General features: G+C 40.5%; 1 protein-coding gene across 10 annotated transcripts in view; it reads left to right on the top strand.

Annotated features, from left to right (window-relative positions):
• The window catches only part of ST3GAL6 (ST3 beta-galactoside alpha-2,3-sialyltransferase 6), a 60,656-nt gene that overhangs the window by 17,933 nt on the left and 28,348 nt on the right, over positions 1–14,375 (top strand). For 6 of the 10 annotated variants that reach the window (XM_027581813.2, XM_027581812.2, XM_027581822.2 and 3 more), the window contains exons 2-5: positions 27–162; positions 274–435; positions 11,777–11,827; positions 13,607–13,706. In XM_027581813.2, the coding sequence (XP_027437614.1) occupies positions 13,618–13,706 (89 nt within the window). In that variant the 5' untranslated portion in view covers positions 27–162; positions 274–435; positions 11,777–11,827; positions 13,607–13,617. The remainder of the gene's footprint in view (positions 1–26; positions 163–273; positions 436–11,776; positions 11,828–13,606; positions 13,707–14,375) is intronic. The other 4 variants (XM_027581817.2, XM_027581814.2, XM_027581816.2 and 1 more) reach the window with 3 other exon arrangements.

Below are 14,375 nucleotides of genomic sequence, written 5' to 3'. Positions count from 1 at the left end.
TTTTTTTTTTTTTTTTTTTCCCCAAGGAGCCTGAGCTGGATCCGGTGGATCGCCAGTCATGAGCTCTAGTAACGTAATATACGCTGCTGGTTTTGTTCTTGGATTTTCGTTTTGTTTTTGGTAATTTCATCACCCTGTCAAGCATTTTGGGAGGGGTCAGAAGTGAGTGTACTAAGACTATGTAGTCATTAAACATTTTTTAATGGCTTAAAGCTTTTCTTGGGCGGTGAAGCCCATTCTTAATGAGCCTGCTATCTTTGTGTTTTCTTGCAGCACTTGTAAGTGAAGAAGCAGCCCAACCCTTTGTCTTGGCTTATTTCTAGTGGACAGGCTCTGACAATTTAGCAGACAGGCTCCCGGGCCTCTGGGACCCTTACCACATCCTTCACCTTCAGGAGCAGAGTGCCTTTGGGAAACAGATTCCTAAAAGTGCAGGTAAGTCAAGGCAACACTACTACTGCCTCAGACTTCTTAGATGTGAGTTTGAACACTTGAAATGTTCTTATACAATGTTGCCACCTCTTCCAAATGACTTTAAAATGCCTATTTAGTTTTATTTTTTTAAAGATTTTATTTATTTATTTGACAGAGAGAGAGAGAGAGAGCTAGCAGGAACACAAGCAGGGGAAGTGGGAGAGGGAGAAGCAGGCTTCCCGCCCAGCAGGGAGCCCGATATGGGGCTCGATCCCAGGACCCTGGAATCATGACCTGAGCCGAAGACAGACGCTTGAGGACTGAGCCACCCAGATGCCCCTAAAATGCCCATTAATTTATCTCTTACGAGTTCAACATGTGGCCAGAGGGCCCATGAGACTTTTAATGTAACCAGTGACTCATCAGCACATCCCAAAGTTGAGCTATGGAATTTATAAATACTTTTATTATTATTTTAAAGTTTATTTATTTAAGTAATCGCTACACCCAATCTGGGGCTAGAACTCATGACCCCAAGATCAGGAGTTGCATGCTCTTCTGACCAAGCCAGCTGAATGCCCCTTAAATATTTTTTTTATTCTCAGCGTGAATAGATCTTCTTTGGGACTACTCTAAGCCAGTATGGAAGTAAAAGAGTGAGAAAACACTGGGGCGCCTGGGTGGCTCAGTTGGTTAAGCGACTGCTTTCGGCTCAGGTCATGATCCTGGAGTCCTGGGATCGAGTCCCACATCGGGCTCCCTGCTCAGCGGGAAGCCTGCTTCTCCCTCTGACCCTCTTCCCTCTCGTGCTCTCTATCTCTCATTCTCTCTCTCTCAAATAAATAAATAAAATCTTAAAAAAAAAAGTTTAAAAAAAAAAAAAAAGAGTGAGAAAACACTGAAGTTAAAACTAGATCGTTACATGCATCACAGCTATTGTAGAAACTGCTGTTAATAAGCTGTGTAACCCTGGGCAAGATGTTTGCCCTCCCTGGGCCTTGTTTTCTCAATAGAATGAACTCGAGTTCCCTCTCCATCCTTAAATGCTACAATTAATAATAATTTTACTAAAGTACCTTACTATGATTTTTAGTCATATTCTCCTTACCATTCCTGGAACCCATGTACAAATTTAAAAGCCCGCTTCATAAACTTATTCTGAGAAAGCTCTGGAGCTCAAATGTCCCTCAGGAATTAGCTCCACGTTTTACCCGTGTGTCTCTACAGTCCTTCTGATTTGTGAAGGCTCATCAGAAAGCAGTTATTCTCCTAGCAAATTTGTTACATGACTGTTTTGTTTGAAAATCATTTTTGTGAAGGACGCCCATTGACTGAGAACATAATGCTTTCTTTAGTGGTACTGGCAGATTTGGACATTTACAATGGTTTTGGGATTTGGTCCTTGGGAATCTTTTGAGCTCTTCATTGTTCACACCGAGATTATTCATGAGTGGTTTCAAAGCCCTTCCCCAGGGTCCTGAGCCACCGGGCTTGCAAAATTCTTGAACACCACAAACTTGGGCTGGACGTAGGGCTGGATCTGCAGGTTTCTTACTGCCAGACATATCCTAATTTAATGGAGTCTGAGCTGTCGTCATCTTGGTGATTTGTAGAACGGTCTTTCCTGCCAGTCTTTACATCTCCTGGCATCAGATGGAACTATTTGGAGTCTCTATAGCATAATGGTGAAGAGCATGGATTCTGGTGTGTGCCTGCTCTCTAATTCCGGCTCTGCCACTTACCACCTGGGGATTCTCGAGGACGTTATACGTTCTCTATGCTTTAGTGTCATCATCTATGTGATAGCGCTGACAATAGTACCTTTCTTAAGGCGTGGTTTTGAGGATTAAAAGAATTACATGTGTAGAATATTTAGAACAGTTCTTTATGTAAGTGTTCAGAACATTGAAACTATTTTTATTGCCATCTGTTGCAGTGTTTCATTTTCTGCTCCTGTTCTCTAGGACTGAGACACTCAGTCCCTCATCCTGACCTTGTTAGACATTGCTGATTGACCCTGCTATTTCTTTCTGAATCTAGAACGCAATATTTGAATCCTTCTCAACAGTATAACGGTGTAAGATGAAACCATTTGTCCACTCAAATTATTTGCAGAGTTCTTGATTTTGTTTCTTGCTTCAAGACATAAATCTGATATGCTCATTACAAGTCTGGGTTGTCTGTTTTTTTACTAAAACTCCAGAGCAGTTGTATTTGAAAAGCATAAAAAGATGTTGCTTCTATAGCCAGAAATAGGGTCTAATTCTAACATGAGTTTTGCTGACAGATTACTATTACTTTGATCAATCAAACCTTTCATTTCTTATTCAGAAGCAGATGAATAAGTCTTCCTATCATGGATACTTTGAAATGTTAAAATGAATGTGCAGAAATAGCTAGCATAGTAATGGGAGCTTAATTTTCTGAGGCTATTATTAGTACAATGTCTTTAGTTCCTTAGGGTTTTTGCCAGGATGTTAACAAAGTTCATTTTTTAGTAAGGGCTTGGTATATGGGCAGTTAATATTTTATTAGTTTTAAAAGAAGAATGAGAACAAGATTAGGAGAGCCCTTAACTGCGTGCCAGACTTTTACCTAAGTGCTTTATAGTTACTACTTACAACAGCTCTTTTGTGTGGTATTATTCCATCTTACAGCCTAGGACACTGAGTTATAAAGAGGTTAAGCAACTTCCCAGGGTCCTAGAACTGGTCAGGTTTGTAGAGCTGAGACTCAAACCCCCAGGGTCTGCTTGCCATGCAGGCAACCTTAATACCGAGTTACGCTGCTACCTGCAAAGAATAAATTGCATGGGGAGGAAGAGAAGATGGAAGGACCAAATTACAGAAGTCCTACATGCCAGGCTAAGCAATTTTATGTCTATTTGGCAGCCAGTGGGGAGCCACTGACGGTTTCCCTGTGAACTGAGTGACAGAATGAGAGCTGGGCTTCGAGTATTTGGCGCCAGGTGCAGCACGTGGGCTGGCTTAAAGAGAGGTTAGAGATCATTGCTAGAAGCTGAGAAGAAATGGGCATGTGGGTCTAGGAACCGGCATTAATTAAGATAAGAGCTGGAGAAGGCCCACATTTACGTGTGCCCAGGAGGAAGAGACCTGGAAGCGTAGGCAGAGAAGTTAGAGGAGCGAGACCCAGGTCAGTGAAGTGCCACCCGGAGGAGGTGGTTCGGGAATTGAAAACCGTGGAGGTTGGAGAGGACTAGAACAAAGCCAAGACTAGTGGGTTATTACTGTGCCTCCACTATGAGACTGGAATTGTGCTGGAGGGAAGTCTACATAAAAATGTCCTTTTATGCCATGGACTCTGCTACTTGTGAGGGACATCCCCTTTGGCAAGTTTTTAAATTTTTCTAAATCCTGGCTGTCTCTTCTATAATATGGTGACATAAGCCCTTTCTCTGTCAACATGCCGTGAACTCTTCCCAGCTCTGAAGGTCTGTAATTCCGGGGTTCAAGCTGTGAACAACAGCAGTTGGGAATGCTGTTGTAAAGGTTTGGCTGGTGATACCCTTGACCGTTTTAGGCAATGCAGAATGAAACGTGTGTCCTGTAGATATAATGAGAGGAGAATTTCCTCTCAAAATACCAGGAGTATCGTGGTGATAGTGGTAGCAAGTGGAAGGATAAGACTGAAAATGACATAGGAACGAAAATGTTTAGGGAATTTACAAGGCAACCACAAATATTCCCTAGAATGTGAGGGAAGTTTGTCTTAAAGTCACTTATTTCAGAGAGAATCTGACTGGTTTCTTCAGAGAAAATTCTGTTGATTGGAAAATCGAAAAGGTCAAGTCCAAAAGACTTTTAAAAGAGATAGCGAGGAACTTAGGGTGAGCTTCCGGTTCCTCTCAAAACCGAGGCCCGACCCTCTGGGATGTAATTTCTCTTTCCCTGACCATCTCCATCAGTACTTCTCAAACACACATCCCCTGGGGGTCTTGTTAAAGTGCCAATCTGATGCAGTGGATCAAGGGTGTGAAGCTGCAGGTCTACCAAGTTCCCAGGTGATGCCAATACTGCTGGTCCATGGACCCCACTTTGAACAGCAGGAGTCTAAAATATTTAACTCTATGTCTCCCAACAGATAGTCCTACTTATTTAGAAACAGTGTCACAGTTCCCTCCTCAGACTGCGAGCTCTGTTTCTCATCTCCGGGAGTACACAGGCACGATGAGCGCTTGATATTAACAGATGTATCAATTCTTCTGTCAGTGATTTGTATTCAGTGGCATCAGTAACTTGAATTGTTGTGGGTGGAGGGTTTTTTTTTTTTTTTCCTTTTAACTGAGGAACTGAAGCAAATCTGTTCAGGAATAGGCACCAGAATACAATATAAAGCTTTTCCATAAACATACATTTACTATATGACCCATGAGAACATATGCTTATAAAAAGACTTGTACTTGAATGTTTAATGTAGTGTTGCTAACAGTAACAACAACAACAAAAACTGAAAAGACTCAAATGTCTATTAGCTGGTAAATTGATAAATAGTTGTGGTCTAGCCATACAATAGAATACTACTTAACTATAAAAAAAAAAAAGTGAATTCCTGATATAAGCAACAACACGGACAGTTTTTTCAAAAGTATTTTTACCAATTGAAATAAGCTAGATATAAGATACTTATCATATGCTTCTATTTAAATGAACCTTTAGAAAAAGCAAAAGTATAGTGATGAGCAGATCAGGGGCCAGGAAGTGGGGAAAAGGGAGTTGGCCATAAAGGGGAACATGGGAACTTGGAGGGGGTGCTGATGGAAATGTTTAGTATGATTTTAGTAGTTGTTACATGACTGTATACGTTTGTCAAAACTCATCAAATTGTACACCTAAAAGTGCATTTTATTATATAAAAATTTTATCTCAATAAAGTTAATTTAAAAAATCAGCCACAATCATTAACATGTTAACATCTAATATTCCTTAGAGGTTATCTTACCAGTGGGGTATCAATATAAGGAAATAGAGAAAATTTCCACTCTGGGAGAAGAAATGGGTCTCTGGGAGAAAATATGAATAAACAGTAGGAACGTAAGAAGTTCCCTTAAAAGCTTCTTTGTGTTTTTCAATGTAGCTGAGTCTGAAGAGAGAGATCTTGGAAAACAGGAACTTCGGTTCATTTATTTTTAGCATCCAGTATAGTATGCTATTAGCTGAATGATTTTAGTGTGTCCCACTGTGCTATTAAAAAACAAAATTCTGCTGAAAAGTCATTTCTGTCCTTTTTATCATCTTTGCAGTAAGCACACCCAGTTTGCAGGAGAGGATTCAGTCATCTGCTTTGGCAGTGAAAGCTCAGCTTTAATTAGGTAAAAAGATCTGTCTGCATATGCTAAGGATGAAATCTGGCAAAAGCACTGGCTTTTCTTGAAAGACTGAAAGAAGAGTGTGTGTGTGTATGTGTAGAGCTAGCTGTCTATCATTGTATTAGCCGAGGAATTGGGGGAGGAGGAGAGAGTTCATTATACATGTTCTCCTCCTGCCATGCAGAAAGAAAAACCTATGTATTTAGAAATCAGCCAGAATGTAAACAGTTGGTCCAATTTGTTGAAACTAGGCAGTTATTTGGGGGAGGGGGATGGTGCCTAAATCAAATTTTCTATTTTCCCAGTAATGTCAGGTTTTTTTTCCCCTTAATTTGTATCAGATACCAGTAACTAACATTTCATGTTTAAACTTCACTTTTTCAGGTATAATAGGGCGTATTAATTTTGTATGTGCTACTCTTTATTCTTTAATTATGGCCTATTGAGAATTTTCAGGTCCTTCTAGCAGAAATCTCATCAGAGTACTGAGTCCTTAAGATTTATTTTTTTAAATTATAAAGTAAACATTTTTTTCATATTTTAATGTTTCTAAAGTGCATTTTAATAAATGCATATATTTAATGTGTATCATTCCCTTGTTTTACTTTAAAAAAAGGTTTTAAGTAAATATAAAGTTCATGATGTAATAGTTAAAAGATGATTATAGTTTCCCATATGTACAATTTAAAAGTTTTCCATAATGTACAATTAAACTCAGATCTGAGTTTGAGTTCTAGCCACTGCTCTAGCCACTAGCCACCAGAGCCACTGCTCTGGTAATTAAGCATCTCCAGCATGGGGATGATAATATACTTGTTTTTGTCATCTTGTGTGAAAAGGGCTTAGTGTACTGTTGGGCATTTAGTGAGTAATTTAATAAACTGTGCTGTTATTTACGTGATCATCAGCACCAGAGGGTGTAGGTCCTTTGTATGTTAATGAGGCTACCAGACACATTAGGATCATCCAATTAGTAATAAGGATGATATTTTAAAAAGAGGTGGTAAATGAGTTAAAGAAGACTGAGCCCTTTACACAGATCACTGCAGGATCCTACGTGTCTCGGTTGAGGCTTGGGCTATAGGGAGATGGCTAGGTCTAGGAGGCTTAGGGGACCTATGGGGCTGGACCAAAAAATCTAGACATTACTACGTAGCTAGAACTGGAGCTAATGCTCACATGGGCATGTGATGACAGAACAGTCATAAACTGAGCAATAAATGCAAAGAGGAAGGCAGGCAGGATGTATGATGGGCTGGCCGAGTTCACACCATCTTGGGTGTGTCAGTGTGAGCTGAGGACTGGTGGAGACGTGTGGAGAAGGAACTCTCTGAGGGCTGAATGAGCACAGGCTGCAGGTTGGGCCACCTGGTAAGGCTGTGGACGTGAGCCAGGAACAGGAGCACCTGCCTAAGGGAAGAGTTGTGGCTGAAATCCTGGCCATGCCTCGATCTGTGCCCACATGGCCGGGGGAGCCAGAGGGGCTGTTCTTTTCTAATACGCACAGAGATGCAGCTTGTTGGGTAAGACTGCTGAGCAGCAGTGCGTGGCATGCAAGGTGAGACCAAGGAGTGGAATAGCAGTCACCCTCAGTCACTGAGGCAACAGGGGGCATAGAGAACAGAGTACATGGGGACATGGGGATCCAAGTGACTAAAAAATTGGAAGTTTGGTTGCAGAGCTGCTGGGGTGGCTGAGAGAGAAAAGACCGCAGACTTTGGGAAACAAGGATGTCATCCAGTGAGCTGGCAACAGAATTCAGGCCCTGTGAAGGAGATGGCCAAGGTCAGCGTGGAATCAGCCAGAACCTGACCAAACTGTTGAGCTGTTACTCCAGGGCTCCTCAGGCTCCCTTTCCTTGCGCCTGGATCAGTCCCAGAGCCTGGGTGGGACTGAGCCTACGGACGGATGAGAGGGTCTGCAGCCAGGTGTAGTGGAAATGTCACAGGCCAGGCAGGCTGGTCTGTGTGCTCAGCGCCTGGAAGAGTGAACACGAAGAGGGTTTCTTCCTTAGTGTTGTAGGATACTCAGATACCCACAGGGCTTTTGTGCTTGGTGACTAGAACAATTATTGCGGAATTGTTGTTGAACATGCTTTGTTCTAGCTGGATGTTGGTAAAACGAACTCCTTTTGGTTTGAGAAGGCATGAAGAGAGTCCAAAGATAAAAATCTGGCCATTTTCAAGTGTCATTCCATAGGCTTGGTTGGTTTGTCCTTATAAGTAATGCCACCAAGCTTGCCCTGAGGCTCAGGAATGTGCATTGAAACAAGCACCCTCCTGTTTGCTTCTCCTGTGTACTCAAGTTTGAGAATCACTACTCTAGGACACTCAACAGAACCATGGAGGACAAAAAAAATAATGGGTTTCCTGAAATCCAGCAGAATGGGTTGGGAAGAACAAGGTTGGGAGTAATAGGGTTTTGCTTCAGCCCAGTCTGTGACTATAACCTTCCTCTTGATTTCCTCAATCCCTAGAATTTATACTGCTTAAGGAGCTGGTAGGATAGACAACTGAGTGAAATGTTTGGTAGTGTTTAGTCTGGTATCAAAAAGATGGGCCTGCACTCATTTATGAAAGCTCACATCAGGAGAGACGCGTACAACATGTGGGCTCCGGTCTGATAGAAAAGGGCTGGATTTCTGGATCTGTTACTTATCAGCTCAGGACAGTTACTGCTCCTGTGAGAGCTTCAGTTTCCTTATCCATAAAATGGGAGTTGTAAGTTTACTACTCCCTTCACGGGGTGGTTGTGAGGATTACAGGAGATAAATCACCAAAAGCATTTATCACCTGCCGTGGCCTGTGATGAGCACATGCCGAACACTCTTATCTTAATGAATCTGATCAGTCATTATCCACTGGGCATTTGCTATGTGCTAGGCATTTCTGGTTAAAAAAAAAATACAAAGCATCTAAATATGGGATGTGTAAATACATTCAACAGCTATCTACTTAACATCTTCTGTGTGACAGGTATTAGAAATACTGGAAATAAAATGATAGACAAAACCTACTGTCTTGCACTTAGGGAGCTCATAGTCTAGTCAGGATAATTATTATAACATCTGTGATGGTCTCTTGATTTCACTAAACCCGTTATTTTTTTTCCCTCCGTGGTTCTCTTGAGTATACGGTGGCAATGATTCTCAAACTTCAGAATGCGTAAGAATTATTTTGGTGGGTGCTTGTTTCAGTGCACATTTCTGAGCTCCAGAGATTCCGATCCCGTAGGAGCTCAGGAATGTGCATGTTACCAAGCCCCCATCTGGTGCTGACCCCTTGGACCTGTCACATCAGTTGGGGGCACGCTGCCCTAGAGACATTTCTCTTTCACAGATATCTGAATTTACCCTTTAGGAACTCTAGCTGCCAAACAAGTGTTGTCAGGAAGTTATAGATTAGAACTCTCTTTTGGGTTCCCCTCATGCCTTTTGTCTTGAGAGACAGGATGACACCAGGAATAGAACTGTGAGGAAGAAAAATGGTTGGACCTTCAGTCTATTTCTGTCTCTCAAACTGTGTGACCTAGGGCAACTCAATCTCAGAGACTTTCAGTTTCTTCATTCATCAGGAAGATCATACCTACCTGCCATTTATCAGGCTTGTTTTGAGCCTTAAGTGAAGTGAGGGATGTAAGAGCATTCTATGAACTTTAAAGCTCCACACAAATAAGAGACACTTTTTTTTTTTGCATTTTTAAAAAAATTTTATTATGTTAATCACCATACATTACATCATTAGTTTTTGATGTAGTGTTCCATGATTCATTGTTTGTGTATAACACCCAGTGCTCCATGCAGTACGTGCCCTCTTTAATACCCATCACCAGGCTAACCCATCCCCCCACCCCTCTCCCCTCTAGAACCCTTAGTTTGTTTCTCAGAGTCCATAGTCTTTCATGGTTCGCAAATAAGACACACTTTTATTATTAAAGAGAAAGGAAAACCGTTGCTCATGACTGAGTGGACTTGGACATATACAGATTATTCATAGATTGATATATTATAATTTGAGAAGAAATAGTTGATCTCTGCCAATGATTCCTGTTCTTGCGTGATGGCCTCTGCCCACACCCAAGATAAATTACTTTATGACTTAAATTTTGTAAAGAATGTTATTAGGACCCTGGTCTTCGGAACAACTGCAGCCAAGAAGCTGGGTATGTCATGTTTCATATCAAGATCTTCAAACTTATTTGTTTTGGTAACCAAAGCTCTACTGAGGGCTTGCTTTTTTTTTTTTTTCTTTCCCTTAAAGCAGGCATTCTATCTTAAATTCCGGTTTTCTTTTGAAATACTTGTTCAAAGCAAAATGGTCATTCCATTTATAGAATTACAATTAGAGAATTTGTTTATTAGTGGAAGTTTTTTTTCCTACGAGCAAGCAGAGGAACTATACATGTTTATTACAAGGATATCCTGGCTGGCCCAGTCTGCTTTGCAACTTGAATATGCTTTGAATTGCTCATGAAATACAAGAGAGTGGCTAAGCTTCCTAAATTTTTCTCAGCTGGTATATGCAATGGCTCTTCAAGAGTAGGTTCATTTTAATTTTTAAAGGAAAAAAGAATGTTCTCTCATACTTCTGCGTTTTCAGCTAAAACACGCATTAGCGAATGAAAAACAGAACCTCGCTTACTTATACTTCTGTGCTTTGTAAAATAATATATAAATTTCCCGAAGAATGCATTTTTGGGGGACAGATGAGCAAATCGAATTATAAATACTGAGTTCTTTCTCTAAGCCTCCATATACTGTTTTATCTTACATGTAAATAGGTTTTTAAAAGATTGCTGATACTGGTACGTGGCATTCATGCTGGATGTTTGCATAAATGATGTTATTCTAGGTGGAGTCTTAAATATTTGAGCATTTGGGCAGATTGTTTTGTGACTACATTGGCCCATGGTAAAATACCTTCCAGGACAGCCTAAAGTAATTTCTAAAACCGTTTCAGTTCAAGTCTAGCTGGTGGATTCCAGAAGTCTCAGGGTTGCCAAACATCCCTGATGTCTGCGACCATCAGCATGTACAACAAAAGGGAGTTAATTACGGTGTATTTTCAAGGGAGTCACAGGATATATAAATAATCCCACTGTGTTCTTTGGAGTCTTTTATATATATATGCTCTATCCATGTTTGGATAATACCTGCATGAGGAGGGGGGTAAGCATTTTGCTGAGGTCACATCAGTCAAAGGGATGAGACAAGCCAAGTCCACATCAGTCCCTCTGTGAACACTGATAGACCTGCATCTTGTCATCTTGAAACATTGCTCACAGCCTTTGGTCAGCACTTAATGTGGTCACATCTCCCCTGTATGACAAGTTGCCTTTTAGCACCCAGCTGGACCCCAGTTCCTTGACCTTTCTCAGTGCATCCAGTACCAGGGGAGGAAGGAAAGCTAACATTTGTTGAACAAGTATAAGGGCCAGGCTCTGGGCTAGCTAAATTCTCTTTCATTCTTTAATTAGCCATTTCGGTGATGCATCTAACATCCCAAACACCTCACTGTCTTAGATTTTTACTGATAATCCCAAACCTTTAATTCTCTCCATCACTTGGATTTTACCAAGTGTTCCTTAAGAAACATAGAGCCATACCTTTTTTTTTTTTAACCTACCTATAATCATGCATTTCCTGCTTTTTACCATGAAGAATTTAAGGCAATTTTAAAAATAACCCACAATACATCAAGATAGCATACATTACAAATGGATGAGGAAGACGAAACAAAGTGGAAAGAGATGCACAGGCCTGAGGGGATAGAAGCAGCAGATCTAGACATTCTTTATATGCTTTACTCCCTTTGCCATCAGAGGATGTGGGCTTTCTGCCAAAACCGCGTGCAACTACCGCTTTCTGTTAGGCCGGTAAGACTGCAGTGCAGGCTGAGTCAAGGTAGACCAAGGCTCGCTTTGGCTTTCTCAAAACCCATGCATATTACAACTTAGAAAAAGAGCACAGCTGACTTTAGTTTCAGAAAACCAACAACAGTAAAATACACAAACTTATTCACATATTTTGTGTCCTAGGTTGTCCGAGACACCCGTCATTTGGGATCATCTACCTAACAGTTCAAAGAGGTAGGTTGTGTGCTCTCACTTGTAAACATGTGAGGATACTCGAGTTGGAAGAGGTAAACGGATTTATCTAAGGCACCACCGCCCCCCCCCCCCCCAAGCCAGGAATTATGTGGAGTTGGGCCATGATTCCTGTCTTCTGGTTGCCAAGCAGTGTTGACTTTTCACAGGGATTATGTATACTAAGGTAGATGTGTCAGTTTAGTTCATTTACCTCCTCTATTTGCTTTCTCCTTACATAAGCATTTCTGACTTACAACGGCATGTGAGCCTGGTGGCTACCTGCATAGCAGTGAGAAGGAGCAGCTGAGAGCAAGGGAAGGGAAACCAGCAATCTCCACTGCATAAGGACTTTTGCTTAGCAAACAGTCCCACACCCTTCTTGGTTCCAGAGGAGCCCAGCACAGTTATGACTCCACATTATCAAGGAAAGCTTAAATTATATTTATTATATTCTACTTATGAAGGCAAAGGAGTGCCTTATTTTAAGAGTTCCATTTGGCCTTATTTTACTGTTAAAAGGGAGACAGCATGATATTATTTGGAAATGTATCTCCTCAGACTCACAGCGTCTACACTGCGTTGCCCCGATTGAGGTTAATAGATATGAACAGGAGTGGGAGGAGCGGTATGTGCAACTGTCTAGATGAATCAGAAACTTGATGAGAGGCAAAGAGATAGCTTACTTGTTTCAAATCACAAGCACTGAAATCTCTTGTAAGAACCATATAATATATTAAATTTGTCTTTTGCATTGAATTGCATGTGGAAGTGAGAACTTACTCATTTCTAGGAAGCAAAAGTGAGAACTAAATATGGTTAGGTTTTTAAAAAATATATATGCTATAAAGGATTTTTAAATTTATATTCTAAAGAGGATTGTGTCCAGGTTTTTATCTATCTGCAATGTATAATGGACCAAACTGTCTATGTAGTGCAAAAATAAGTAAGAAATTAGCTAAATTTACCTGTGCTATGAAACTGAAAAATCAAATGGGTACACCTAAAGGTATAAAAAATCGGAGATGTGGGAAATATTTTTTAGTAGCTTTTTTCCTCAGTTTTTATAAGGTGATTTTTTGGTTTTTGGTTTTTTTTTTTGGAGAGGGGGAGAAGGGGAGAAGCAGAGGGAAGCACGTTCCTGTGTTTCAGGTGGGCCAGCCATGAGAGGGTACACACCCAGTGCAGAGCCCAACTCCATCTCAAGACCCTGAGATCATGACCTGGGCCAAAATTGAGAGTCAGACACTTAACCGAATGAGCCACCCAGGCACCCGTTCCCAGTTTTTAAAAGTTACATAAAGGACTTGTAAAAATTATGATGTAGAGCATTTAAAAATCACTTTGAGCACTGAATAAAGGCAATGTTTATTTACATCTTAAGGCATATATTCGCTTTCTATGGAGAGAGTGAAAATAGATATTTTTTAATGTTTCTGAAAAAAAGTTTTGGATATGGAATAGATGTGTAACATTTTGTTCTGAATGAGTTTTTTTTTTCTTCTCTAACATGAAAAAGTAGTATGGAAGCCACCAGCTTTGAAACAATGGTACTACTGTTTATTGGTCTACCTACCATGTTATTTTGACTAAAGAGGCTGAGGAGAGATAGAAAAAAAATACTCTTTTCCTGCAAATTTAGTGGATATTTCCAAAAATAATAGGCCTACATCATTTTACTTCTTTTTCCCTCTCTATACGTTTGTTCACTAATCTTGTATTTGAGTCTTTGTGTGAACAGATAATATTGCCTTTTCTTTGGACTTCATTCCTGTGTTGCAGGTGGGCCAGCCATGAGAGGGTACCTTGTGGCCATATTCCTGAGTGCTGTCTTTCTCTATTATGTGCTGCATTGTATATTATGGGGAACAAATGTCTATTGGTAAGTTTCATTTTTGCTCTTTATTATTTTTTTAAGGAATTTATTTATTCGAGAAAGAGCAGGATGGGAGGAGGGACAGAGGGAGAGAACCTCAAGCACACTCTGCGCTCAGCACTCAGCACTGACTCAGACTCTGCGCTCAGCACTGAGCCTGACGCTCAGCACTGTGGCTCGATCTCACAACCTTGAGCTCATGACCTGAGTTGAAACCAAGAGTCAGATGCTTAACTGACTGAGCCACCCAGGCGCCCTATCGTTTTTGCTCTTTAAAAATAATTCCCAAACTAGTCTTTCACAGAGACACACAAATGATCCTAGAGAGACCTATAAAACAAACAAAAAACCACCTCTTTAACATTTTGAGCCTCTTCTAGCTTTCCATTATAAATTGGGGTTTTACCATTCTGATAGCTTCTATGTTGTACTCTAATAGTTTAAAACTGATAGAATAGCACCTTCTTTTTATTGATTTTTCAGTGAAGCGGTGACGTTGATTGTCTTTGGGACAATCATATAATATTTCATTTCTTTGAATTGATGGAGTCATTCTTGGACTCAGTTGTACTTGACTGTTGAACCTAAAATGCTTGGATAAAGAGATTGCTGATTAAAATATAGACTCTCTTTGTTTAAAAATATTTGGTGAATGATAATAGATGTGTATTATGA

This window comes from Zalophus californianus, chromosome 1, assembly GCF_009762305.2.
Source record: "Zalophus californianus isolate mZalCal1 chromosome 1, mZalCal1.pri.v2, whole genome shotgun sequence".
NCBI classification, from domain to species: Eukaryota; Metazoa; Chordata; class Mammalia; order Carnivora; family Otariidae; genus Zalophus; species Zalophus californianus.
The sequence above is the reverse complement of the archived record's forward strand: the minus strand, read 5'-3'. Positions and strand labels throughout refer to the sequence as shown.